Below are 27508 nucleotides of genomic sequence, written 5' to 3'. Positions count from 1 at the left end.
CTGCTGCGCCAGGAACGGGAACCCTGGAGGAGGATGCAGAGGGCACCTCCTATCATGGGACTGCTGATCTTTGGGTGAGGATGCCACAGCATCTCTGGTGCCCTGGATGTACAGAAGGCTGTGCCTCATGCTGCATCACAGGCCCCAGTCACAGGCCTTGCCCCACTAGGAAGTTTTGTAAGCCATCCATTTCAAAGAAAGGGAAATTGAAAGCGAGGGGCCGCCTCCCCTCCAACTTCAGGGATGTTCTCTGAGCATCCTTCCAGCCTCTGCAGAGAGAAGCATGTCCAGCTGTGCTGCTGGCCTGAGATGTCAGGACTGTTGAGCCGGTCTGCTTTCAGCCAAGACGGGGTTCTGCCAGGCTGGGGCAAACCACAGGACTTTTCAGGTCATGGACTGGTCTCAGGTGTGCTATCTTGATCCCCAGAGCCAGGGATGGAGCCCTAGCTGCTGAGCATGGCAGGCTGTGGGGCAGGTGCCTTCTGCCCAGGACAGCTCCCCCAGCCCTGCTTTCAGCCTTAGGCCTGGCACTAGCACTGGCTACAGGAGCAAAGATTCATGATTTCATTCATAATTTGTATCAGATGTTGAAACTTGGCCCTTGGGATCCTGAGCCAGCTGTCATGCTCCACTACCCCTGAGAGCTCGCAGGAATGTTCCAGGGAAGCTTGACCCATCTGCCCTAGCTCCAGCCACGGCCTCACTTTGGTTTCTTAAAATGCCTCTTGGCATCTACTTGGCACAGAGTCTCGGCAGCTTCGGAGCATCAAGCATTTCCGATGTGGTGGTGACAGAACCCATGGCGGGGGAGCTAGTGAGGAATGCACACGCCTCGAGAGGGCGGAGAGCAGAGCCCTGGCGAGCTCCTTGGATGCTTTGTGAAATCCAGAGGCTTGAGACATCTCTGCATCAATGCCAATGTCAGCACAGTGCTGTTTCACACAACAGGTTTTATTGAGGTTGTGTCAATACCATTATGTTTCTTTTCAGAAAGAAGTCCCATTTTCTTTGATTCCCGAGTGCATTTTCCCAAATCTCTGACACAGGGCACATAATAGGTAAGTAAAGAACTAAACTTCCTATACCAGGTTAGAAATGAAATGAATTGAAAACATTTAAACCTTAATTTTTTTAAAAATTAGGAATCAGAATATAAAAATGCACAAGGCACTGTAGTTTTCATAGTTAAAACCTGACATCGTTTATCAGAGCTTGTCAGTTAAGTGGACACCTGGAACTAAAATCCCATACACATTTCGCAAACACCCACCACCCCTCCCCAAAGGCTTCAGGAATGACATTTAGCAGAAGCTCAGTTCTGTGAGACAGCTCTTTTTCTGGCTCCCCTCATTCCCTCCTTAGTTCCCTGGGCTCCTATCAGGAGCTGATGAATTTTCGCCTATCAGAAGTCTCCCTAACAGGTCAGACGGCGGGGACTCTGAGCCAGGGACGAGGCCGGGCAAAAGGCCCCACCAGGTATGGTTTGAGACTCCTTAGCTCTCTGGGGTGTTGGGCAGTAAGAAATCCACCATGAACCCCAGCCAAAACCTGTTCTGAAAGTGTCACTTGAGCAGATTTGAGTTGTCACTTCTTTTGAAAGTTAAAGTGAGCAGTCAGATGACCTGCTGTGTTGGGAGAAGCTGTGGGTGGGGAGGAGGCCTGGCCAGGGGCCGGAGGGAACCACCATCAGAAGTCAGCAGTCACCCTCCATGGTCAGCATGGACAGGCTGTGCAACAAGATCCCCTTGACCGACCGAGGGTCACACTTGGTGCAGGGAAGTGGGCTGGCTTGGGGGCCTAAGGGAGAGGCCCGAGCGCTGGGAGAGTGGCCCTCTCTGCCCCAGCTCGAACTCGGGGCTGCGGAGATGGGAGTGGGACCCTGCTCTCCTGCAGGGGAGCTCTGGCTGCGGAAGATGGCAGAAACCTCCAGAGCCAACTCATTCCATAGGGGCCTGTTGGCACCTTTCTTCTCAGAGCCTCAGCCTCCTGGGCCCTAATCCTACTCAGAACAGGAAATTGGAACCAGAGGGTGGAAGGCAAGGAAGCCCCCACAGTAACCCCTCTAGTAGACGCACATACCCACCACATGGTTCTTATTAAGGAAACGCAGGCGGGGCCTTCATCCCCCAGCTTGTGTGCACCTTGTTCTGAGGGCCAAACGAGGCTCCCGCCTTGATGCTGGGGTTGGGGTGGCAAGGATCCTTTACAATTTTGTATGAGAAAACCAGCCCTCCTCGCAGCAGCTGAATGAGAGCAAGGGAGGAATCCTATGTCTGCTGGCTGTCCCTCCTGCCTCATGCCTGCCTGTGGCAGTCCCTAGGGGCCTGCGCAGCTGCCCCTATGCTAGACAGAGCCAGACTTGCGGGGGGAGCCTGGGGAGATGGAAATGAGTGTGAAGAACCGCCATCCAGCCCCACATCCATGCTCCTACCCCTCACAAACCACCTTTCCCCATGGCTGCAGCTGGAGCCTGCAGAGGGGCCGCGCACCTGTGCCCACCATGGCCAGGCCTGATGCACAGCATCCCCCCTGGGGTTGCAGTCCTGGCAGGGCGTCCACACTGGCCACCTCACTGGATCCCCTCGTCTCCCTTTCCCCTGGAGGGAAACAAAAACTCTTTAGGGGACCCACCGTCAGACGCTGGAGGTCCCGGGGGAGCTGGAAGAGTCCCAGCCAAGAACTGAGGGTGCCCCATTCCTTGAGCAGGTGCCATATAGGGGCCAGCAGGAAGGGCAGGGCTTGGGAATATGTCTCCCCGAGGGGGAAGCTCAGTCCCTCTCAGCTCTGACTCAGAAGCAGCATCCTCCACTGCCCAGCAGAGCCCAGGACTCACAAGGGGGCACGGGTCTCTGACAGCAGAGCCAAGTGTCCTGGGGCCCCGCCTGCAATGAGGGCGCAACCTCGACACTGCATAGACACTTGGGGGAGAGGAACTCAGATCAGCCTCTTCCAGAAACAACCTCAGCCTGCATGGAGGGAGAAACCAAGTCAGTCTCCTGGGGCCAAGGCCACGGCCACCTCTGTTCCCGCCTCTGTTCAGCCTTTGGTTTTTTCTTTAAATGGAGGTTCTTTGTAACTGAGAAGGTCTCTCTACCACTAAAGAGCAGGAGGCCGGGGCAGCAGGGTCCCCCGCGGGTTATGTGGGGCAGAGCAAGAATCCTGAAAAGGAGGAGTGGATGTACTCAGTGGAGTAGAGGCCGTTGGCCTGGTCCGAGGGCATCTGCACCCAGACCTGGTCGTTGGGCCGCAGCTGGAGCACTGCCCCGCCAGACGCCTGGTCCAGGTAGCCCTTCTTGTACTCGTCGTAGGTGTAGGTGGCTGGCACGTTGTTCTTGTACAGGGCCACCCACACATTGGTGCCCTTGACGTGCACGTGGTAGGCAAAATAGTAGACCCCGCCCACAGGGCAGGTGAAGATGCCAGTGGCCGGGTTGTAGCCACTGTGGCCGTTGTAGAGAGTCCGGTCAAATTTCACAGGCATGCCCGAGGCGGGAAAGGGTGAGGTGAGCACGGCGGTGAAGGCAGGCGTGGCATGGGCCGACAGCTCGCCCAGCCCAAACTGGGGCTTACCCCCCTTGCCCAGCACGGCACCCTCCACACCACCATTGGGCAGCTGCAGGCCGGCGATGCCAGTCTCTTCGAAGGCCCCAGGGGCACCAGGGGGCCCAGGAGGCCCAGGAGGGCCAGGAGGGCCTGTGAGTCCTGGGGAACCAGGGACCCCAGGGGGCCCTGTAGGCCCAGCCACGCCGGGTTCCCCCACTTTCCCCTCTCCAGGGGGCCCTGGCAGGCCTGGTTCACCCTTCAAGCCTGGCAGACCCTGGGGCCCAATGGGGCCAGCTGGGCCCTGGAGTCCTGGGATTCCTGAGGGGCCTCTCAAACCAGGCTGCCCAGGGAGCCCCAAGTCACCCTTCTGCCCCAGGGCTCCTGCCACCCCTGGTCCCCCAGGGCGGCCCGTGAAACCAGGCTCACCCTTGGGCCCAGTTGGTCCAGGGGGTCCGTGGGCCCCAGGAAGCCCCCTCTCTCCTGGGACTCCAGGTTTCCCAGCCAGACCACTAGGCCCCTGGTCACCCCGAATGCCAGGCACTCCTGGGGGTCCTCCAGGCCCTGCCTCCCCCTTAGGCCCAGGGGGCCCACGTCTGCCAGGGAGCCCTGCAGACCCTGGAAGTCCAGGGGGGCCCCCAAGGCCCTGTGGGCCCTGCTCCCCCGGCTCCCCATCCTCACCTGGCTCACCCCTGTCCCCCAAGAGCCCAGGGACACCAGCTGGGCCCCTGTCCCCCTTGGGGCCTGGTAGTCCTGGCATCCCATAGCCAGTGGGGCCTATCAGGCCAGGGAGGCCCCGGGTCCCTGGTTCCCCTTTGGCCCCTGCTGGGCCCTGTGGCCCTGGCACCCCTGCTGCCCCTGGTACCCCTACACCATCTACCCCAGGGGGCCCTTTTGGGCCCAAAGCCCCTGGCTCCCCCCTGGGTCCTGGCACCCCGGGAGGCCCAGACTCACCCTTATCTCCAGGGACCCCAGGAAGCCCATCCAAACCTGGTTTGCCCAAGCCAGCTGGACCAGGGAGGCCAGGGGGTCCGGGGGCACCTCCCTGCCCTGGGGCCCCAGGTAGCCCTGGCTGGCCCACTCCATTATCCCCCTTGAGGCCTCGATCACCTGGGGGCCCAGGCTCCCCTTGGGGCCCTGGCTCCCCCCCAAATCCTGGGGGCCCTGGCACCCCCTGGGGGCCCGGTTTTCCAGGGACAGCAATGCCTGAGGGCCCAGGGAGGCCAGGGGGTCCCGGGGGCCCCCGGAGGCCTTGGTCCCCTCGTATCCCTGGCTCCCCCCGAAGCCCTGGCTGCCCTGGTGGTCCCACCTTTCCTGGGAGCCCTGGGGGACCAGCTTTGCCCATCCGAGAGAAGCCAGGGGGGCCGGCAGGGCCAGGCTGCCCATGTAGCCCAGGCTTTCCGGTGCCTGGCTTTCCTGGGAAGCCAGGAGGGCCAGGGGGCCCCCGAGGCCCCGGTTTCCCAGGGGGGCCAGGCTCTCCTTTCAGGTCCATCGGCAGCAGCGGCAGAGGCATTTCTGAGAGAGAGAGAGAAGGGTCAGTCAGGGGCCTGGACAGCGGGGACCGGGGACCCCCTACCCACTCCCCGCACCAGCATGGGGTACACGGGGGAGAAGACAAGGCTCTGTATCTGCTCATGAAGACCGTGCCCTGGTCTCCCCCTCCCTGCTGTCACGGAAGATGGGGTTTAGGGGTGGTCCAGTGACCATCTTGTGGGCTCCTAGCACCCAACCTACCCAGCCTGGGCCTTCCCCAAGAGTTTGAGTTGGCTCTCATCTCTGAATGACCTGGGGGTGGAATGGCCGCCAGGGGGCACCAGCAGCCTCCTTAGAGCCAGTCAGAGCAGACGCCCCCCCCCCCCCCCCCCGCCACTTCCCAACATACCTTCCCGTCCCCTCCCCCATCCCACTTGAAGACCACCTCTGCCAGCCAGCTGCACCCTACTTTCAGGCCCTCCGGGGGTGGGAGGCCCTGGATCAGCATCAGGAAGAAAAGTGGAGATGGGAAGATCTTTGGTGAGGATTGAGGGGCTGTGGCTGGGGGGCCTGGGAGGAGCTGATGGAGGTCGGGAGGCAGGGTGTTGGCGGCAGCAGCTGTGGGAGGCACTGTGGGGCGGGGAGGCGCTCACCCAGGTACTGGCCCTTGCCCTCGCGGAAGGGCGGCCCCACAGGTCCCTTCTGCATGGGCTGCGCGTACTTCACCGGCGCGTAGCCGGCTGCCCCGCCGGTCCCGCCGCCAGTGGCTGCCTGCAGCCCGCACCCCAACACCAGCAGCAGCAGCAGCAGAGGTGGCAGTGGCAGCGAAGACAGGGGCGTCAGAGCCCCCCGCATGGCGTCCGCAGGCGTGCTGCAGGGAGGAACCAGAGGGAACATCAAGCCAGCCCCTGGATGGTTTGGCACCAGGCCCAGGGGCTCATAAAAAGATCAGAATTCAGCTGTTATTCACAGGCAATTCCCGAAGTCTCGGAGTCCAGAGAAGTGCCTCCTAAACCTCTGCCAACCCGCCCGTGGCTCTGCATCCCCATCGCTGTCTCCCCGGCCCCTACCCTGCACAGCAGCCTTCCCCAGACCAGTCACTCTGCAGCCAGACATGCTTCCAGAGCACCATCCCACCTCGGCAGCCCTGCCAAAAACCCTTGGATGATAACACCCACTACAATTTGCTGGGCTGGCCCTCTGCCAGCCCGGGGCTATGCCTCTCCAGAGGCAGGAACTCACTCAATCCTCCCAGCACTTTCACAGGGTATTATTATTGTCATCCCCACTTTCCAGAAGACAAAACTAAAGCAAAGGTCTTTAGGAAGCAGAACTGGGATTTGACCTAGATCTGACTTCACATTACGGTGACGCCCTTCCGGGCTCCTCACTGCCTTCAGGATCAAGTCCATGGTGCCCAGCACAGCATTCAAGGCCTTTTACATCTAACCTGTGGCTGTGTCTCCAACCCTATCACCTCCCAGCCCCTTCTCTGCCTCTCCCTTCCCCCACCGTTTGCCCTAGCAACACAGAACTCCTTGCGGGTCCAGACACCAGGCAGCCTCACACTTCTGGGCCTTTGCGCCTGCTGTTTCTCTGCCTGCGATGTTCTCCTCTCCTACTCATCCTTCAAAGCCTGGGGAGCTGTCACCCCTTCCTCTAGAAAATTACCCCCTTGCTCGTTCTGGCCCCAGCCTAGCCCTGTCACGCATCTGGCTCAGCTCGGGAGGGAACAAGGCCGCGTGGGGAAGATGCCAGGCTCAGTCCTCCACTCGCGACCGGGGAAGATGGGCAAGAGGTTTCCACTCTGTGGACCATTGCCTTATCTGTAAAATGGGATAACACGTCACACAAACCCAGATACACCAATGTTCACGGCAGCATGATTCATAACAGCCGAAAAGAAGAAACAACCCAGCTGTTCATCAACTGATGAATGGATGCAGTGCAGTAGACCCATGTAATGGAATTTTATTCAGCGATAAAAAGGAAGTACTGAGAAATGCTACCCTACGAACGAATCTTGAAAACATCATGCTAAGCGAAGAAGTCAGTCACAAAAGCATATTACATGATGCCATTTATATGAAGTGTCCAGAACAGGTAAATCTATAGAGACAGAAAGCAGATTAGTGGTTGCCTCGGGCTGCGGGTAAGGGAAGAGGAGTGCCTGCTAATGGGTACAGGGTTTCTACTGGGGTGAGGAGAACGTTCTGAAATTGATTTGGTGATGGTTGCCCAATTCTGTGAATACTTTAAAAAACCACTGACAGCCACAACGGGAAACAATATGGAGATTCTTAAAAAAATTAAGAATAGAACTACCATATGATCCAGCTATTCCACTGCTGGGTATTTATCCAAAGAATATGAAAACACTAATTCAAAAAGATGTATGTACCCCTATGTTCATTGAAGCACTATTTACAACAGCCAAGACATAGAAACAATCTAAGTGTCCATCAACAGATGAATGGATAAAGAAGATGTGGTAGATACATACATATATATGTATATACATCTATATACATACACACACACACACACACACACAATGGACTACTACTCAGCCATAAAAAAGATGAAATCTTACCATTTGCAACAACATGGGTGGACTTTGAGGGTATTATGCTAAGCGAAATAAGTCAGATGGAGAAAGACAAATACCATATGATTTCACTCAAATGTGGACGATAAACAAAAACAACAAACAGACATGGATACAAAGAAGAAACTGGTGGTTGCCAGAGAGGAAGGGGTTGGTGGGAGGACGAAATGGGTAAAGGGGGACATTTGTACAGTGACAGATAGACACTAGACTTTTGGTGGTGAACATGATGCATACAGAAGTCAAATCATAATGATGTACACCTGAAATCTATATAATGTTGTAAACTAATGTTACCGCAATTAAAAAAAACATTGAATTGTATACTTTAAACGGGATAATTGTATGATATGTGAATTATATCTCAAGAAAGATGTCCTTTTGTTTTGTTTTTTTGGTGAGGAAGATTTACCCTGAGCTAACATCTGTTGCCAATCTTCCTCTTTTTTTTTTTTTCTGCTTGAGGAAGATTAGCCCTGAGCTAACATCTGTGCCAGTCTTCCTCTACTTGAGGGATGCCTCCACAGCATGGCTGATGAGTGGAGTAGGTCTGCACCTGGGATCCGAACCCACGAACTTGTGCTGAAGCAGAGCGCATGGAACTTTAACCACTGGGCCGGGGGGCTGACCCTAAAGGTGTTATTTTTAAACTGGGCTAACAACCTGCTTCTCAGGCTGCTGTAGCTACTAGAGATACTGTGTCTGCCTCACCGCGGGCACCCGTCAATATCTGAATGAGGGACTATCGCATTTTGCACACCCAAGCCCCACTTCCCTTTGCGTCTCATGGGCCTCTCTGCACCTGCGCCTGGCTGCAGGAGGGCCTGGGGGATGTGCACACCCAGGGATGCGTGCGGCAGCAAAGCCCTCCCTGGGGCTGGGTGAGTCTGGAGCTGCAGGCTGACATTCCTGCAAAGGCGGCATTGCATAGAGCTCTGGAGGAATGGGTGCAGGGCTCCGGAGAAGGTCGGGGAAGCTGCCAGCTCAGCTCTGGAGTGCAAATTCCAGCTCTGCCATCAACCTGTTCTGCACCCTTGGGCAGGCTTCATCTCACGGAATCCTTTCAACAACCCCTGAGGCTCACCCAGTCATTATGTCCATTTTATACATGTGGGACCAGAAGAATTCTTCGACTGTCAGACTCTTGCCCAGGACACATGATTGGCAGGTGTGAGCGCTGAGGCCCCATGCAGAGCTGCCCTCAGCACAGGCCACCTGCTCCCCCTGCCAGGACTCACAAGGTGCTGCCACATAGCCTGCCCGGGTGCTGCTGCAGGAGGCTCTGCCCAGACGCTGACCTAACACCCAAAGTTCTATCCCATCAGCCCTGGGAGGCACGTTAGCCCTGTTTTAGCCATGAGGAGACCCCATGTGGTGAGAACCTAAACACAGGCAGTCTGACCCTGAGCCCCAGCCCCAACCCCCAACACCATCCCCCTTGCAGGATAAGGGCCCTCCTGCGCTGGCCACCTGACCTGGGGGCCCATGGGGGCAAAAGGGGTGCTCACACATGCACAGAGCCAGACTGTTCTGCCTGGTGGGGGGCAGGGGGCCGAGGGAGCAGGTGGAGGAGGCAGAGCTTGTATTAGGAAGCAGAGGGGGAGAGTGAGTGGTTCTGGCCTGTGTAGGCCAGAGGCCAAGGTCATGGCATGGCCACAGGAGGACTCAGGATAGCCCTGGCACCAGGAGCCCTGACTCCCTTCCCATGCTGAGCTGAGGCCTCACCAGGGGTGGGGGATGGTGCAGGGTGCAGGCAGCCTCAGGCTTAGCTGGGAGGGTGCTTGGTGTGGGAGGGTGCTTGGTGTGGGAGGGCTAAGGAGGCACACAGACAGTCAGGGCGCCAAAGGAAGAGCCCCAAGTCCAGCCAGGAGCCCGGGCAGGGCCCCCAGCCAGCTCCCCACCTGCCATTCCTCCTTGGCAACGCAGGCCTCCAGGAAGCGTCCCTGCCCACGCCCTGGGCTTGCCCCATCCCAGCACCTCGTGCACTGCGTTCGCTCTGCCTGCCAAGGGGGGAAAGGTCCGCAGCGGCCACAGAGCAGGTGTTTCCTGTGGCAGGAGGCTCGTGTCTGAGCAAGGCCGGCTCCCACCTCGGGTCAGGCATCGCCTAGGTGCCTTATGTTCAATATCTGGTTCAATTCCCACAGCATCCCTGGGCAAGAGGAGCTGTGGGGAGTCCTCTTTCTGTCGGTGAGGAGCCTGAGGTTTGGAGCAGCACAGGGATGCACCCACTGGCAGGAGCGAGGAGCCAGGATTTGAGCAGAGGTCGGTTAAAAACCTGAGCCCCCAGCCGCTGTGACACTCTGCTGTGGGGAAGGGAGGGAGCACCAGAGCGCAAAGCTAGACAGAGAGGGAAGCAGAGAGAGAGAGAGAGAGAGAGACTGTCTCTGGGCTCCAAGCCGCCTGCGGGGCTGAGGTGGGAAGGATTGTTCCAGCTCTGAGCAGGGAGGCTGACATGTGCCAGGCTGGGTGGGGAGCTGGGGAGTGGAGCAAGGGCACGGCCGTGTTGAGAAGGGGACTGCTAAGCCTGTTAGAGGGTTTGCAGAGAGAAATGACACCCCCCTGGAATGGTACCCCATGACAGTCCAGGTGGGACAGACTGCCCCCCACCCCCAGCCACCATCAGAGCCAAAGGTGCCTGCGCGCCTCTGAGCCCCCGGCCTCCTTTTCACTGTCACCCCTTTCCCGCCCTCCCACACCACCCCCAGACTCCCTGAGGCTCTCTGGCCTCCACACATTTGGTTCCCTCTGCTTCGCCACCTCCTGACTCGGACTGGTTCTTGGACACCCGGGAAGCCCGCTGGAGGCCTCCCCTGGCTCAGCTGACGCCTGCGGGTCCCCACACAGCTCTTGTTACCCTCTCCGGCTCTTCTCCTCTGCCCGCCATGTTCCCCCCACTTCATGCCCAGCACAGGACGCGACTGGCACACAGGGAGGCTCCGTTGAGTGTCTGCTCACAATTCACCGTGAGATTTAAAGACCACTAATGAATTTAAAGACCAGTAACTCCCTCAGTCCTTTCTTCAGCCTTTGCACAGACCCATGTCACACTCACCCACAGAGCCCCCTCCTCAGGCAGAGGGGCTCCTGTCAGCCAGAATGGGAAGAGGCGGGGACACTCACATGGCCTCCATCCCAGGACTTCAGCTAAGAGCAGCCTGCAGGGGCAATAGAGGTGCGAAGGGCAGACTTGTTCTCCCCTCGGGAATGGTGGCCAAGCAGGAGAGTGAGGGGCCGGGGGAGGGCCCTGAGGCTCAAGCCCAGCTCTGCTGCGTGACCTTGGGCAAGCCATCACCCTCTCTGGTGACTCCTTAGGCAGGAAGGCAGGAGCCAGGGCAGCTGGGCAGGGGCTGGGCTGGCAGGGCACGAGGTGGGCTGCATGAGGAGACGCTGATTCAGGGGATTGAGGAGTGGCGGCAGCGGGGTAGACGCGGTGTTTGGACAGCTGCAAGTCCTTAACGGGGATTTCCCCCCTTTTCAACAAATCCCCGTAAAACAGCATTTTGTCCAAGTCAGCGTTTTGTGGCAGCCTGGGCCTCCTCCCGGGGCAGCCAAGGAGGCTGGCTGGGAGCACAGGGGTCCAGCAAGGAGAAGTGGCGTGGATGCTGACCCCTCCCCGGGACATGGCTGTCAGAGGGGAAGGGGCATCAGCTCACAGTGACCCCTCCCCGCCAGGGCCCTCTCACAAAGGGTCCTGTCCCAGGGTGACCAGCAGAGGGGCCCAGGTGATCCCGTGGCATTTAAACGCCTGCCCACTCCCATCCCATTTCACAGATTGGCTATCAGAGGTCCAGACAAAAAGGGGGCCTGAGGGCCCCCAAGTTCCCAACTGACCATGCAGGGGTGTGGCTGGTGTGGCTCCAGCAGCCGGGGGGGGGGGGGGGGGGGGGGGGGGGCGTGCCTCCTGCTGCTCCCAGTTCCCCCCATCCCCCCAGCCAGCTGTGCCGAGGGAGCGGTGGGAGCAAGGGAGCGGTGGGAGCGCTCAGGCAGCCAGGCCTGGCCAAACCACAGGTATGTTATGAGACGCTTCCTGTGGTGGAGACGGTTCTGTGAGAGAGAGCGGCTGCCCCGCTCTCTCCCCTGGTGCCCCGGCTCCCTCCTCGCCCAGCCTCATCCCTGCTCCTTCCCTGGGTCTCTGGCCCTGCCTCATTTCTCTCTTCCTGTCTGTGTGTGTGTCTCTCTCTCCAGCCCTGCGTCTGTCACCTCAACAGGGGGCAGCATTTCTTGCCCAGGCTCTTCCTATCAGGGCTGCAGCCCTGGGGACCCCTCAGGCCCTCCTAGGTCGAGGCAGCCTCTGGACTCCCATTCTAGCCGGCTGCTTACCAGCTGGGTGATGTTGGACAAGTGATTTACCCTCTCTGAACTTCAGTGTCCTCATCTGTGAAAGGATTAACTGAGATGATCCTAGTCCTCAGCCCCTCCAGGTGCGCTGCCCTGTCCTGCTACCCAGAAGGCCAGCAAGTCCTCCCTTCAGTCTAACCTCAGTTCCGCCTGCTGCAAAGCAACATCTCCTCTAACCCTTAAAAAGCTCAGGTGACTTGCTGCCAAAGGCCAGGTCCTTGCGAAAGTTCCCCAAAGAGAATTTCTGGGCTTCTAGGCCTGTCCTCGGACCACTCCTGAAATGAAACTGACCAGGGTCCCACGGCCGGCTTGGGACTAGGATGGAGTCACGGATCCTGGCGAGGAGCAGAGGAGCTGCCCTTCTCACCCACTGGGCATGACGCCCACCCGCAATGGCCCAGCCGGGCAGCTCCAGACTCCAGGGCTCCCGAACCCTCCACCCCACCTCCCTCCCGGGCGGGGAGGCCCGTGGAGATGGGACAGCCCTGACCACCCTCCTTTCCTGAGTCCCAGATGAAGGGGGTCTGCTCCACGCAAGGCCCAGGCCCTCCACACCTCTCGTCGGGGGATGCCTGCCCCAGCCCCGAGTCCCCAGCCTCTCCATCCCAGGTCCACGCAGGCCTGAGCTCGCCCCTAGCCACCCTCATCTCTCTCCGGGCCTCTCAGCCAGGCTTCTCCAAAGAACCGTCCCTGCCCTCAGCCCCGCCGGCGGCTCGCCCCCCACCCTCCCGCCTCGGCCCTTGCTTCTCCCCAGCCCTGAATCGCACCCCAGGACCCTGCTCTCCTCCTTCCGGGGAAGGCTGCCCCTCAGAGTCTTCTCTGCTCCCTTCCTCTGCCCACTCTGCAGACCCAGGCTTGCCCCAGGAGCTGGCTCAGGCCTCGTCTCTTCTCTCTCGATGTTTCTTCTGCAGTTTCCAGCTCTCACCAGCTCCCATGGTTCCACTCCCACCACCAAGGAGACACATGTCTCCTTCCCTGAGCCCCAGATGCTTGTGCTCCATTACAGTTGAGCATTTTCACCTGGCTGTCCCTCAGATACTGCCACCCAAACTACTGTCATTACCTTCTCCCCCATTACTAGCTTCTCCCCTACTCCCAGGTGCCCAGGCCAGAAATCTGGACATCATTTCTGACTCTTCTTTCTGTACAGGTTCAGTAAGGAATTTCTTTAGCCTATACCGTGCCTTAGCACAATTAGAAAAGGTTAAAAGGTTACCCCTCCCTCCAGCTGACTCAGGCCCTATTCATCACCTTTCCTGGGTGCTTGTACAGTAACCAACCTGCACAACTGTACACGACAGCCCTGTTCCTTTACCCTCAAACCGCCAATCCAATCCTGTGGACTCTGCCTCCTTTAGTTCTCTCACTTCTGTTCCTTTCCCTCCTTCCCCATAGTCTCTGTCCTAATACAGACCTTGTACTGTCCTAACACAACCCAGGGCCTGGTGCATCCAAGCCACTCAGTAAAGGTTTGTTAAGTTAAATTGCCAAGTTCTCACCTGGATTATCCACAAGAGCTTCTTTCCCACCCCTCACCCTCAGCTTCTCTGTTTCCCTCAATACATCCTATAGATACTCCAGCAGTGCTTCTCAAACTTGAGTGCGCATCACACGGTGTGTTAAACTATTCCTGGGCCCCACCCCAGGGATCCGATTCAGTAGGTGTGATAGGGCCCAACATCTGCATCGCTAACAAGCTCCCCAGTGATGCTAACGCTGCTGCTGATGCTGTGGACCATACTTTGGCACAGCTCTGCCCATGGCCCTCCCCTGCTCTGGATTCTCCAGTGGCTCCCTGGTACCGACATGATAATTTCCATGTTATTCTGCAATCTGTGTGGCTTCCTGGAGGAGGACTCAGGAAGGATGTAGACCAATTTTGTAGACCTTCCTACTTTAGACTCAGTAGGATGTGGACCGAATAGGATGGAGGGGGTAGAGGGGGTGGAGAGATACCCTCCAGGGCTAAGAGGTATGTGTGTAAGGGGCAGTCTTGGGGCCAGCTCGCTGTGGGAGCCATGTGGGTGTGCGCCACTCCCATCTGAGTCCCTTCTTCCACATCTCTGTGTCACCAAGTCCAGGTCCTCACCTGCCTGTGTATCTCAGGCATCTCTTGGTGCGTCTCCTCCTATCTCTGTGTCACTGTCCCCTCCATCTGCCCATCTCTGTGACCGTTTGTCTTTCTCTGTCCTCTCCCATGTCCTTGTCCCTAGATGCCGGGCTGAGTTCCAGGCTCTGTAAATCTCTAGCTGTCAGTCACTTGACGGGACCCTCTGGAACACCAGCGTCCACAGCCTCACGCTCATGCTAACATCAGGCCCGGGTCTGCCCTCCCTGGACACTCCCTGAGCAGCCCCCAAGGTCTAGGTGGGGACTTGTGGCTCCAGAGCCCATGAGCTGAGCTCTCTGTCCTGCGGGATCACTACAAGACTCTGAACCCCTCGAATTTAAACATGCAGGCGTGAGGACCACCCCAAGGCCAAAGAGCTGCCTGCAGTCTGCGCGGGGGGAGGCGGCCAGGCTGGGGCAGGGCTACCTGGGGGCTGCCTCACTATCCGGGTTGATGGCAGGACCGGAGGTTGCCCCCTCCCCACCTTGCCTACCCACCTGGCTTCGGTTCCACCAAGAGTCCCAGCATCCCTCCCCCCACAGGTAAGGCTCCCAGACTACAGGGGACCTCTATCTGGGAAGCAGTACTAGAAGGAGGCTTGAAGGACAGGTCAGAGTTCAACAGACCCATAGGGCCAGGTGATGGTGCAACATGGAAAACCGAGGGCAGAGCAAACATCTGGGCAAGGAAGACGAGGGGGCTCCTGGGGTGCGGGTGTCCAAGAGAACCTGCGGGTCTGGAGCTCGAGAGAAAGAGACATAGGCTGAAGATGAAAATAGGGCTTCGGGGCTGGCCCGGTGGCGCAGCGGTTAAGTGCGCACATTCCCCTTCGGTGGCCCAGGGTTCGCTGGTTCGGATCCCAGGTGTGGACATGGCACCGCATGATAAGCCATGCTGAGGCAGCGTCCCATGTATAAAGGAGAGGAAGATGGGCGCATATGTGAGCTCAGGGCCAGTCTTCCTCAGCAAAAAGAGGAGGATTGGCAGCAGATGTTAGCTCAGGGCTAATCTTCCTCAGCAAAAAGAGGAGGATTGGCAGCAGATGTTAGCTCAGGGCTAATCTTCCTCAAAAAAAAAAAAATAGGGCTTCACTGGCTGGGTTGGGGCAGCCTGGACGAGGGCCATGGGCTCACCCTTGGGGAAAGCACTCATGTTTAGGGAGTGAGAGGAGCCCACAGCAGCCCTGGGCTCCAGCACCCTAGGATCCAGACACCCCAAACTTCTCAATGTTTCCCTCTACCCCCTGCCTGCCTCTGCCAGCATGATCCCCAAGCGTGGATGGTCCTTTCTGTCTTTCTCCTCCAGGCAGACGTTATTCCGCTTGGGCACCTCCTCCCCCACCTTATCCCTGACTCAGGCTTGGCACACAGTAGGTGCGCAATACAGTCTGCAGCCCAGGGGCTCAAGCTCCAGGCCTCTGACAACCCGCCCTCCCAGCTCCAGCCAAGCCCCCAGGATGGCTTCTCATAGGACCCCCTCTTCTTTGGGGCTCTTGCGGAGTCCTTCTTAGCTCCAGGTGGGAGGGGGCTTGGGCTGAACGTCCCTCCCCACAGGGGACTAGGTCCACCTCCCAGGCCCCCAGTCTCTGCCCATCTCTGAGACTAGACACCCACTATCCCCAGCTGGTCCTCCCTAGGGCGGTAGGAACAGCCAGGCAGGGGCAGAGGAACAGAAGAGGCCCAGCAGTGGGCAGGACCCAGGGCAACAACGTATCCTCAGGCAGGTGGCCAGGGGACTGGCTCTTCCCCGCCAAGGAGCCAGTCTCATTTCCCAGCAGAGGCCTTGAGCTTCTGACCAGGACTGACATGGGGGCGTCCCCTGAGACCCAGCTACCCCCAGGCTCCAGGCCGGCCCAGGCGGGGCCTTTTCGGCTGCCAATTCCTCGCCTTCTGGTTCACATTTGCAGCCTTTTCCGGAGCGCCACCCGCCGCCCGCTGCCTCCCCACGCCTGCCAAGATTCCTGGGCCTTCGCGGCTTCCCCGCGCGGTGGCGGCAGCGTCGCGACGGCAGGAGGGGCTGGGCTGGGTAGGGAGGGGACCCGGCAGGAGTGCCCGCCAGGCCACTGCACTCGGGCAGGCCAAGCAAACATGGGCTGCGCCAAAGAGCTGGGGCGAAATAGTTCACAAATGAGAAAAAGCTGCTTCCGAATTGGGCCAGGGTTTTAAAGCCCAGGCTGCAGGGAGCTGAGGTCACTTGCAAGAGGGGCTGCCTGTCAGGACACCCTGAGCTGAGCCTGGGAGGGGCTTCCACTGTAGCAGGAGGGAGCGAGGTTAGACAGCAGCAAGCACAGGCCTCACCCAGCCAGGGAAATCAGAGAATCCCGCCCCAAAATCTAGCTTACCTTTCAGGTCGGAGGGGCCTCTGAAGGTCCCAGCAGAGGGAAGGCCTGAGGATGAAAGGGAGAAACAATGAGGAAGAGGCCAGGAGCCTGGGCAGCCTCTGGCCCCAACTCACAGCCACCCCCATGCCTGCCACAGGCTTCTGACCAGGAGCCCCTGCTGCAACGTTGGCCCCCACCCCAGTCTCTCTTCTCAGGAGGCCAGGCTGTGAGACTCCTTCATTCATTCCAGGCACACAGAGTAATGCCCCAGGGCGCCTGGCCCTGGGTTGATGGCGTTCCTCCTGTCCTCGGGCCCAGGCTGAGGAAGCTCTTTCTGTGTGCCAGGATCCTACTGGAGAAGCCCCTACTATATGGCAGGCCCTGGGCTGGAGTGGCCCACATTATAGGCTAGGGTTCCTGCTTGGGGAAGCTCCTACTATGTGGGGAACCCTAAGCTGGGCCTTGGGACACAGAAATGGCTCGGCCCTATACCCTGCCCTGCTCTGACTTAGCTAGAGGCATCAGACCAGTGGCCTGCATGTAACTGGCAAAGATCTCAGGCTATGGGAGCACAGAGCAGGGAGCACTGATTCCCCCTCGAGTCTCCCCAGAATGCTTCCTGTAGGAAGGGACATCGGAGGTGGATCCTGAAGGATGAGTGGGAGTCTCAAAGGCAGACCAAGTAAGAAAAGGAACTTCAGGCAGTAGGGAGCTACTTGGCAGATACAGGGAAGGTTCCAGAAGTGCTGTGGGGTTGAGAGGACAAGCAGGGGCTGAGAAGGCTGGAGCAATATAGTGAGGAGACGTGAATCCCGTGCTTGCCTTTCTCTGGAAGGCAATGGGGAGCCACGGAAGGTTGTTCCTTGGGCCACGATGCAGTCAGAGCCCTGGACGGCCAGGTCCCCATTTCTGCCTCCATCAACCAGGATGCCAGGCTGTTGCAAGCTCTACTCCAGATCACACAGCTGCACACAGGGGAGCTGGGGCTGCAGTCCAGACCCAGACGTGACTCCCGGGTGACGGAGAGGGGACGCCTAGCCAGCCCACCTGGCAGAGAGGACTGCTGGCTGCGTCACTCTCTCCCCCAGCTGCTTGCTCGCCTCTGCCCGCTCCCATGGAAACTCTGACATCCCGGCCTGTCTCTGCACAAGCAGCCAGAGACCGGAGCCAACTCGCTGGGCCCTGCCTCCATCCCCGCCACTCTGAACACCCAGAGGTGGGTCATGAGGCTACTCTCAGAGGGCCCCTCCTGGCTGAGGGAGCCTGGAGGGGAGGTCCTCACTGCCCAGCTCAACCCCAGCTTCTCTGGCCCCAGCCCCAACCCCCACCGAGAGGCTCAAGAGGGGAAGTGACTGCTGCTGGATCTGGGCTTTGAAGGATGAACGTGGATTTCACCGGGTGGTAGTGGGGAGAGGCGATGGGTCCAGGCCAAGGGAACCACGCGGGTGACGGTATTGGAGATGCAAAAGCCCTGGACATATTCAGGGGATGGAAATAACAAAAAGAAAAGAAACAAACAAGAGAACTAACCAATTACAGCTAACACTGACTATGTACCTACTATGTGCCAGGCACTGCTCAGGGCTCTTCTCATAGATTATCTCATTTAATCCTCACAACAACCCAGTGAAGTAGGTACTTCATCTTCCCTTTTTTACAGATGGGGAAACCAAGGGACAGAGAGGTTAAGTAACTGGCCCAAGGTCACACAGCTCATCAAGGGTAGAGCCTCGATTTGAACCTAGGCTCTTGGCTCCAAAGCTTGGGCTCTTAACCTCTCCACTACACAGATGATTTGACGTGATAAGGGCTGGCTCAGGTAAGCCTGAGAAATGCCCTGGATATCAGGATCAGAGACCCCAGACCCAGCCTAAAGCTAGCTCCCCATCCCATCCACCCATGTTAGCCCTTATAACGGTTTCTAAATCCCAAGTCCGTGTTCGGCAGCAGACATAGCCCCAGGCACACCCCTGGCATTATTTTATCAGATTCTGCCATAACCCTGTGAGGTGGGAATTGCTGTCCCATTTTTCTGAGGAGAAGCATTGAGGCCCAGAGAGGTGACATCCATTCTCCAGGGTTACAGGGCTAGGAAGCACCGGGGCTGGGGTCTGAACCTTGGGGCTTGTCCAGCCCCCAAACAGCCAAACCTGTACTCCTGGGCTTCCTGGAGACCTCAGCCACCAGTCTGTCTCTCGACTTCTCCGCCACCCTTGGCTGTCCCAGATGGCAACAGGGACAGGCAAGGCTGGGGACAGAGGGAAGCCACTATCAAGGGCCCTAGGAGTGCACACCCATTGACTAAGGCTCCCTCTGTCCTACAAAATAGGGAGCTGGGGCGGGTGGGCGTGCTGGGGCATTGCCTGAGCCAACTTCAATGGGACTCTGTTCTTAACCTCCGTCTCCAGCTGCCTTCCCTAATCTCCTCCTTGAGCCCCTCCCCTGGCGACATCTCCTCCTTGCACAGAGCCTGCTGCCAGCTAAATCCCAGGCCAGATGTGGGTGGGACAGTCTGCACCTCCTGTCCCCCACCAGCTTCTGACAGCTGCCGGGCTCCCAAGGAGGCTGGCCAGGGCCCCTGGCCCAGGTGCCCATCCCAACTTTCCAAACTGAGGTGCCGATGGCCATGAGCTCACAGCTCCTCCCAGAGGTGGGCTCATGGGAGAAGAAGTCCTCATTTTCTGAGCTCCAACCCCAAGCGGGCCCTGGGCTAAGAGTTTTGCTTAAAAAAATCATGACGGGTTAAGGACCACTCAGGAGCCCAGCCACACGTGTTCTCCCAGCCGGACCTCTTACTAGCATGTGGCTCCTCTCGTCTGTGCCTCAGCTGCTTCCTCAATAAAATGGGGACAATTCCTACTTCAGAGAGCATTTGTGATGACTAAACAAGTCAATTTCATGTAGCGGACTTCAAGCAGTGCTTGGCATATGGAACATTCAAGAAATGTTTGCTATTATTATTATAATCATCACCATGACACCTCCCAAAAGCCCTGTGATGTTAGTATTATAAACCCTATGTTACAGAGGAAGAAACTGAGGCTCAGAGAGAAGTCACTTGCCCAATGTCATCAGCTAGCCAGTGATGGACGGTCCCGGAGTTTGGACCGAAGCTGTCCACAGATGATGCTGATGGAGCTGAGGCACAGTGTGTGTGTGTGTGTCTGTGTGTGTTTATGGGGGGGGGTCCTCCACCCCCTCAGCCCCTCCTGCCTGACCCCCAGGGGCTCCCCTCCCCAAGCCCCTGCTGCTGCTGCAGGAGGGGACTCTGCATTCCTGGCTAAGCAGCCGGATTTGCTGTGCTCCGGGAACTATGAAAAGAATGTTTGCCACGAGCTGAGCCGTGGTCGCCTGTCAGAGGGAGCGTGGCCCGGAGGGCCCACGCAGAGCTGTGTGGCGGCCAGCAGCCACCACGGTGGGAGGGAAGGAGGCTAGACAGAAAAGAGAACTTCTGGGTAATGAGGACTGTGGACGCTGGATGGGGGCGGAGACCAAAGAGTTGGCCTCCTGGGATCTTTCAGGAAAAGAGGAATGATTCCTCCGCCCCACAGTCTACGGGGCTGCTCACCACAGGCTCCGTGGAGAGCCAGGATGGCACCACTGGCCCATCTCACGGGGGGAATTATGGAGACCCAGAGGAGAGCTCACTGAGGTCACACAGCAGCTAGTGGCAGAATTGAGACCCGAGACCAGGACCCCCTCCTCCCAGAGGCTGCCCTCACTCACAGGACCCACCAGGACCACAGCATTCTTAGATACTAGAAAACGCCATCCCCACCCTCACTGCTCTGGGCTCTCTCTGGGCCTGATGTCATGCCTGCTACTCCCAATGTTCCCCACTCCTCGAAAAAGCACCTTGTGCTAAGAAAATGTCTGGGACACTGGATATTCAACAGTTAAGTTTCCATTTCTTTCCCTGGAGAAAACCAGGCCAAACCAGGCCCTGGAGAGGGCAGTGACCCGGGAGGTCAGTGGGAAGAGCGTGAGCTGTGCGTCCTCTCAGATCTGGGAGTGAATCCCAGCTTGGCACTCAGCAAGGTGACACTTGGCCAGGTTACTGGCCACTCAGAGCCTCTACCTTCCCCTCTGTGAAATGGGCTACTGATCCCTGCCTTGAGGCATTGCTACAAGGACTCAATGAGACATGTGAACACAGGACCTGGTGCACAGAAGGGGCCCAATAAATTTACTGTTACCCTCCCCCAAGAGGACATAAAGAATTGAAATTAGAGACCTCAGGTGACAAGATTCCTCCATCCCAGGTCCCTGCTGGGCCCTGCTAGGTGGGGCAGCCTCTAGGAGAAGGGATCTGGCCTCTGGCCTCAGTTCTGCCACTGGCTGCTGTGTGACCTCAGGTATGTTCTTCTCTGACGCTCCATAATGCCATCCCTGAGATGAGCCGGTAATGTCAGCATGGCTCTCCCCAGGAGGCACTAACCCTCTGCCACCGGCTTCTGTCCTCCAAGACCCAGAAAGCTCAGCCTAGCTCAGTTGCACGGGGACAGTCACCTCCCAGTTCAAAACTTTACAAGAATCTGGGGGCTGGCCCAGTGCCGCAGTGGTTAAATTCCCACGTTCCACTTGGGCGGCCTGGGGTTCGCCGGTTCGGATCCCGGGTGTGGACATGGCACTGCTTGGCAAGCCATGCTGCGGTAGGCGTCTCATATATAAAGTAGAGGAAGATGGGCATGGATTTTAGCTCAGGGCCAGTCTTCCTCAGCAAAAAGAGGAGGATTGGCAGCAGTTAGCTCAGGGCTAATCTTCCTCAAAAAAAGAAAGACAGAAAGAAAGAAACTTTACAAGAATCTGAAGGGAAGAAGGGCCAGGTCTTCCCCAGTCCCTTCCCAGGATCCAACCAGAGAGGTATAACGGACAGTGATCAGCAGTCTGGGGGAAAGTTCCAGGCATTGCACCCTGATCACATGTGCAACCTGGGACCACTCCTCACCTCTCTGCAGGCAAAACGACCCCAGGGACAAGTATTAGCTTTACCATTTTATAGATGGGGAAACTGAGGCTCAGAGATGGGAAGTCCCTCACCCAGGATCACATGGAAAGTAACCCAGGTCTTTCTGACTCCCAAGGCCAGCTCTTCCCCTCCCTGCATGTGCTGCCTTCACTCAAGATCCGCTGTCCACACCCCACCACCGTGGAAATGCCCACAGAACAGAGTGGGTCTGGAATTCTCTTTCTAGGAGCGTGACTTCCCTGGCTGACATCTGGGCACATGTATGCACACATAATGGCCTCACACACCCCAGGCCTCCCAGACAGTTACCCCCCAACTCATGGCCACACTCAACACCCAGCTCCCCACCATCTCAGCATGCTAGACCCCGGGGTCCAAGCCCACATCTCCCCTTCTCCTGCCTCCTCTGGGGACAGGCCACAGCCACCCAGTGCAAGGCTCCTGGCCAGTCCTCTCCTCACCCCCACAGAGAGTCAGTCTCCGAGGCCTGTCCAGTCTCTCTCCTTACTCCTCTCCAACTATTTCTTCCTCTCATCCCCATGGCAACCACCCACCTCAGCCTCCATCACCTTCCTCCTCAAACTCTGCCCCGCCTCTGCAGTGGTCTCCTTGCCTGTAAGATGCCCCTTCATCCTCGCCCCACCCCCGCCCCCAGCAAAGAGAGTGATTCCCAGACTGCACCAGTCTACAGCTCACACCCTCTCTCTGACAAGGCCCTTGGAAATCTGACCTCAAAGTAGTTGTCAGTCCCTCCCACTCACTCCCCAGTGTGTGGGCCAATTGCTCACTGTCTCCTGAGAGAACTCTGCAGCGTCCCTCCTGCACATCTTTGCACCTGCTGTCGCCTCCGACTGGAATGTCCTCCCAGCCACCCTTTCAGCACGCGCACCTGTCAAAGTTCTCATTCTCCTTGAAAGCCCAGGCAGAGCCGCGTCTTTGGGGCTGCCTCCCCTGATCCCCTCTGGCCCCCAACTTTGGCTTGCACGGTGCCTCCCCATCATGTACGTTGACGGGCACCCTGAGACGCAGCTGCACCCCACATGAGAGGCCGCTATGCCTCTCTGGTTCTTCCACCCAACTCCGTAAGTCCCTCGGGCCACAGATGGGACCAGCTCATCAGAGGCCCCACTTCCCTACAAGGGGAGCCCCATGCCTGTGCCTGGGGGGTCTGAAGTGGACCAGGGGTCCAGCAGGGCAGGGCAGGAAGTGGGGGCTCTGGCCACCGTTGGTCTGGCGCAGACCCAGAGGAGGGGAGGTGGCAGATAGGTGCTCAGGCTGGCAGCCCTGCTTGGTGTCTTGCCCCCGCCTCTGGCTAGCAGACACATTCACTTCGATTTTTTCTTTCCCCTTCCTCTGAGCCAAAAAGCCAAAGAGCAGAAACACTCATTTTCACTGTGGTGGACAAGGTGAAACTGGAGAGAGACCCTGGTGAGTATGTCTGAGGGTGACTGTGAGTGCGTGTATGTTTGTTGTCCTGTCTGAGCACGTCTGGCTGGGCCATGTGGGGCCTGCCGTGTGTCTGTAGGAGTTTGGGTGCGTCTGTTATGTCTGTGTGTCTGTGTCTGTGTGCGTGTGCACGTGTGCACGCACGCATGCGGATGGACATGCCCTGTCTGTCCTTGTTTCAGCATCTGTGGTGTGTGTTTCAGTAGAGCATGTTTGTGTATGTGATGGTGTGTGACTGTCAGTGGGAGGGAGTGTAGCTGTTTGTGTATGTCTGGTGTGTCCTCATTATCGTTTCGGGTGATTGTGTGTCCAAGTGTCTGTCAGTGTTCACCAGCCCACACGGAGGACAGTCGGGGCATCTATGCCCTGATCAAGACCACCAGCTCCTCACGGGTGCCTCCCCAGACCCCCACCTCCTCCCCTGGGCTCTAGAATGGGCTCGCTGAGGGCCCCCCGTCGGCTCAGGTCAGTGAGGGTCAGTCCCCAGAAAGGGACCTCAGGCTGCCTGACCCTCTGGCCATCTCAGCCCCACAGCCCCCAGACCTTCCAAAAGCCCAGGGCAGCCCCCAGGAGGCTGCCTTCGCTAAGGGCGCTCCAGGAGGGGATGGACACTTGGCGCCAGACAAGGGCTTGGGCCTCAGCAAGAGGCACTGAAGGCAGACAGGAAGGTCTTCTGGGTTGCCAGGGTGCCCCGAGGGAGGTCAGCGGCATTTCTGTGTCAGGAAACCACCATGTTCTCACACACACTGAGGGTCTCACACAAGCATACACAGACTGGCCCACATTAATAACATACCGGCAGATACTCGCTGTCCCCCTCACGCCCCACAAACACGCGCACTGACAGGCTCACACGGGGACACGCATACACACAAGCAAACTCAGAGGGTCTGCCCTTCCCTGTTGGCCATTCCGGGGCTCCTCGGGCTGAACACCCTTTCTGCGGGGGGAGGGGGGGCCGGGGCCACAGTGCTCCAGCCCCAGGACAAAGATGTTGCAGAGGCTGTTCCGGACCCTCAGAGCCCAGTCCCTCGGGCCAGGCAGCAGCCCCCGTCCCCCTGCAAGTCTCAGTCCCCAGCTGAGGCGGGGACATTCCTCAGAACCCCAGTTTCCAGTTTAGGGGCTGCGAGGACACCTAGAATAGGAGGGCCTACGGGGCAGAGGCAGAAAAACACAGAAACTGAAAGGCCGCCAGCGAAGAGCAACGGCAGAGAGATGGGAAGAGAGGGGAGGGGAAGAGCCGAGGGGGCTTCCCGGCGGGGGGCTGGAAGGGGCTCAAGGCTCCCCACCCCCTCCTCTCTCTTCCACCACCCTCCGAAGGAAACGTTGTCATTCCCATTTTACAGGTGGGAAAGGAGACCCCCAGAGGTGAAGGGACACGCTCGGAGCCACATCGTCAGGGATTCCAGCCGGGACTGTCTGACGCTAGAGCCCCCGCTTCTGGGAGAGGAAGGCAGGAGGGGGCTTTATCCGGGATTCTGCCTAGGCCGCTCTGGCAGAGCGAAAACGGGGTGCAGGGACTGGGATGGGCTCCCTCATCCCAGCACCGACCCCCGGGCCCGAGTCCCCCTCGAGTCCCCATCCCGGCGTCCGAGGCGCTGGCCCGGCCGTCCAGGACAGTCTTAGCGGGAGCCCAGGCCGGCCCTGCCCTCGGGGCCCCCCAAGCGCGAGCCGCCGCGCCAGCCCCCGCCTTTACCTGCAGGGCCGGCCGCCGGCGCCGCTCCTGGCCCTGGAGGGCGGCGGCGCGCGCGGGCTCCGGAGGGGCGCCGTCGGGGTCCGCGCCGGCGGGGCTCCGCGTCGCTCTGCCGGCGCCCCTCGCGGCTCCGGAGTGGGCGGGCGAGAGTGGGGGGCGGGAGGGGCGCGGCGGGGCGGGGCCTCCGCCCGCCTCTTTCCACAGCCACGGCCAAGGCCTGCGCCCCGCCCGGCGAGCGCGCGCCGGCCGGCCTGACATCGCCTCCCCCCGGGACCGCTCCGACCGCCCACCCCCGCGCACGTCCCGGGCGGCTCGGCCCCAGCCCTCCTCGCGCCCCCTGTGCCTGCGTCCCGAGGGCCGTCCTGCACGTCCCCTGCCCTCGAGGGCTCCGGGTCTAGGGGGGCCCCAAAGCCCGCCGCTGAGAAGGAGGGCGCGGTGTGGTCAGTGAGGGCAAGGGGCAGCACAGGGGTTGTGGCCCAGACGTGAGGAGTGCACGGAAGGCTTCCTGCAAATGGTGACCCAGGCCCAGGGGGAGGAGAAGGACGGGCGTCGGCGGCGATCGGCACGTTGGGGTTCAGCGAGGTGAGCCTGTGTGCTCAGCGGCAAGCAGGGTCCGATGCTGCGCGATCTTGTAGGCCAGGCTGAGGCTGGTTAGAGGGCACCTTCAGGGAAATGGGGAACCACAGAAGACTCTAGAGCAACGCAGTAACGTGGTCCAGAGTTGTGCTTTAGAGAGAGCGCCCTGACTTCTATGTGGAGGAAGATAGAGGCAGGGACAATAAGGAGGCTGCTGGCATAATCCTGGCTGGTCCAATGAGGTGGGACCGTGAGGGGGGCCGGGGAGGGGTGGGGGGCGCTGGGAAACCAGGAGAGCAATGACTCAGAAGGCAAAAGCAGAGTGTTTCTAGAAGGCCAGGGAGGCTCCCAGTGTCAGGTGTCACAGAAGAGCATCCTTTTGGGACTGGGAATTAGAGGCTGGTGGTTGGGGGCGAGGGGGCAGGAGCAAGAGCCAGGCTCAGAAGCCAAAGGAGCAGCCACAAGGGAGGAGGTGGAGGCAGCATGCGCAGTAGAGAGTTTAGATGAACTGAAGCCAGGAGAAGGGGGGTTGGGTGACAATGTGTGTGTGTGTGTGTGTGTGTGTGTGTGTGTGTATTCTAAGTGGGAAAGAGCCAAGCCCTCAGCAGGTCCAGAGAAGGAGCAGGGAGGGCCCAAGGCTGCCTGTCTCTGGGTCTAGGCCCACCTCCATCACCCCTTCCCCTTCCTACTGCCTGCCCTCCAAAGGCCTCCCACTTTGCTGTCCCCCTGCCAAGGTACACACCAGCCCCGCCACTCCTCAATGGGGCCTCTCACCCTCGCCCACCTCCAGAGCCTGGGCCCACTCCCATCCTACCCCTCAGACCAGGGGAATTGCAAGGGGTCTTTGGGTCTGGTCTCCTGGCCTGAGCCATCCCAGAGGGACTACAGGGGAGCCAGGCAAGGGCCTTGTTCAAGGAAGGCGACAGGGCATGGTCGGCCAGGTACCTAAGAGGACACGGGCTGGAGTGGAGAGCTGGGGCCCTGCCCAGAGATGGTGTGAACACCGGGCCCTTGATGGGGATCAGGTAGGGGCGAGTGTTCAGGGAGCGGATGGGAGCTAAGCAGCAGGGACTGAAGGTTGACAGCATGGATCCTGGAGGTAGACTGCCTGGGTTCAAGTCCCAGGGCCACCACTCAGCAGCTGCGTGCCCTTGAGCAAGTTATCTGACCTCTGGTGCCTCAGTTTCCTCCTCTGAAAAGCTTGTTGTAAAGATTAAATCTGTGAATCCGCAAAGAGTGTTTAGCTCTGAGTGTGAGCTGATCTTCGAGTCGGGAGGGGAGCTCAGTGAAGGGGACACTGTGAAGCAAGCCGACCAGTGAGGGGGGCGCTGTGCCGGGGAAGAGGCTCCCGTGGGCTCTGCACACACAGACACTCAAACACACTCAGCCAGTCCCCAACACGGTCCCTCCCCCAATTCTCCTGACTCACTCCATAAACTTCCCCAGGGCCGTCCGGCCTGGTTCTATGCGGTGCACACCATCCTCTCCCTTCTTGCCCTGCCGATGCCCTGCAGGGAGGGAATGCTCTGGCTCCTTCTTTCAGTCGGCCCTGGAAGGCCAAGTCTGGGCCCTGTCCTGTGGTCCTGTGGCCCCAGTGTTCACAGGCCCCCCTAGGTGGACCTCTGCTGCTCATCCCCCAACAGATGCTGAGACAGTCATGCCACAACCACGCCACAGCTGCCTCCTTGTCCACCAGCTCCTTGCGCAGCAAACCTCAAGGCAGGAAATGCGTGTCTTGGAGCCAGAAGTCTGTAGACTCTCCCACCAGGCTCACCTCTGAGCGAGGCCAGGCCAGATTCTCAGCCAGGCTCGCCATCCCATCTGTCAGGGGCTTCCACCTTTGCTGTGTCTCTGGTGATGTCTAGATATCAGTGAGTCAGCTCTGCCTGTGGTCACCTGCTGTGTGGCCTTGGACAAGTGCTGCCTCTCTCTGGACTTCAGTTCCCTCAGCCACAAGAATCAGAGGCTGGCCAGAGAGGATTCAAGGACTGTTCTCGGCCTGAGCAGGGGTGTCAAAGGGGGTGGGTGGTTAAACTGAACCAGATGAGGCATGTAACCTGCTTAGCGCAGCCCCTGGCAGAGCCGCCGCTGGCGCCCGCCTGCTGGTTCAGAGCATGGGCTGAGGAGTTGAGCAGACCTGGGTTTGGATCCCAGCTCTGCCTCTCTGTGACTGTGGGCAAGTGACCTCATTTCTCCAAACCTCAAATTCCTTCTCTTGGAAAGGGGGATAATGATAGTCCCTAATGACAGCAGCTAACCTTCGCAGGGCCCTTACTCTGTGCCAGGCACTATTTGGAGTACTTTATGGGGATTAACTCATTGAATCCTCACAACAACCCTGAGATGACCCTTTGAGATTGGTATCATTATTGTCCCCACTTTGTAGCCTGGGAAACTGAGGCACAGACGGGTTAACTGACTCGCCATGGTCACGG

General features: G+C 58.8%; 1 protein-coding gene across 1 annotated transcript; it reads right to left on the bottom strand.

Moving 5' to 3' along the window:
* Positions 1-930: 930 nt before the first annotated feature.
* COL8A2 (collagen type VIII alpha 2 chain) lies at positions 931-24682 on the bottom strand. Its single transcript, XM_070610317.1, has 4 exons — positions 24501-24682; positions 16411-16455; positions 5667-5884; positions 931-5055 (listed from the first exon to the last, which is right to left on the bottom strand). The coding sequence occupies exons 3-4, from the start codon at positions 5866-5868 to the stop codon at positions 3137-3139; spliced, it is 2121 nt and encodes a 706-aa protein (XP_070466418.1). The 5' UTR covers positions 5869-5884; positions 16411-16455; positions 24501-24682; the 3' UTR covers positions 931-3136.
* Between the last annotated feature and the right edge of the window lie 2826 nt (positions 24683-27508).

The sequence above is a fragment of the Equus przewalskii genome, chromosome 2 (assembly GCF_037783145.1).
Source record: "Equus przewalskii isolate Varuska chromosome 2, EquPr2, whole genome shotgun sequence".
In the NCBI taxonomy this organism is placed as follows: Eukaryota; Metazoa; Chordata; class Mammalia; order Perissodactyla; family Equidae; genus Equus; species Equus przewalskii.
Note: the sequence above shows the minus strand (reverse complement) of the source record. Positions and strands in the feature narration are given on the sequence as shown.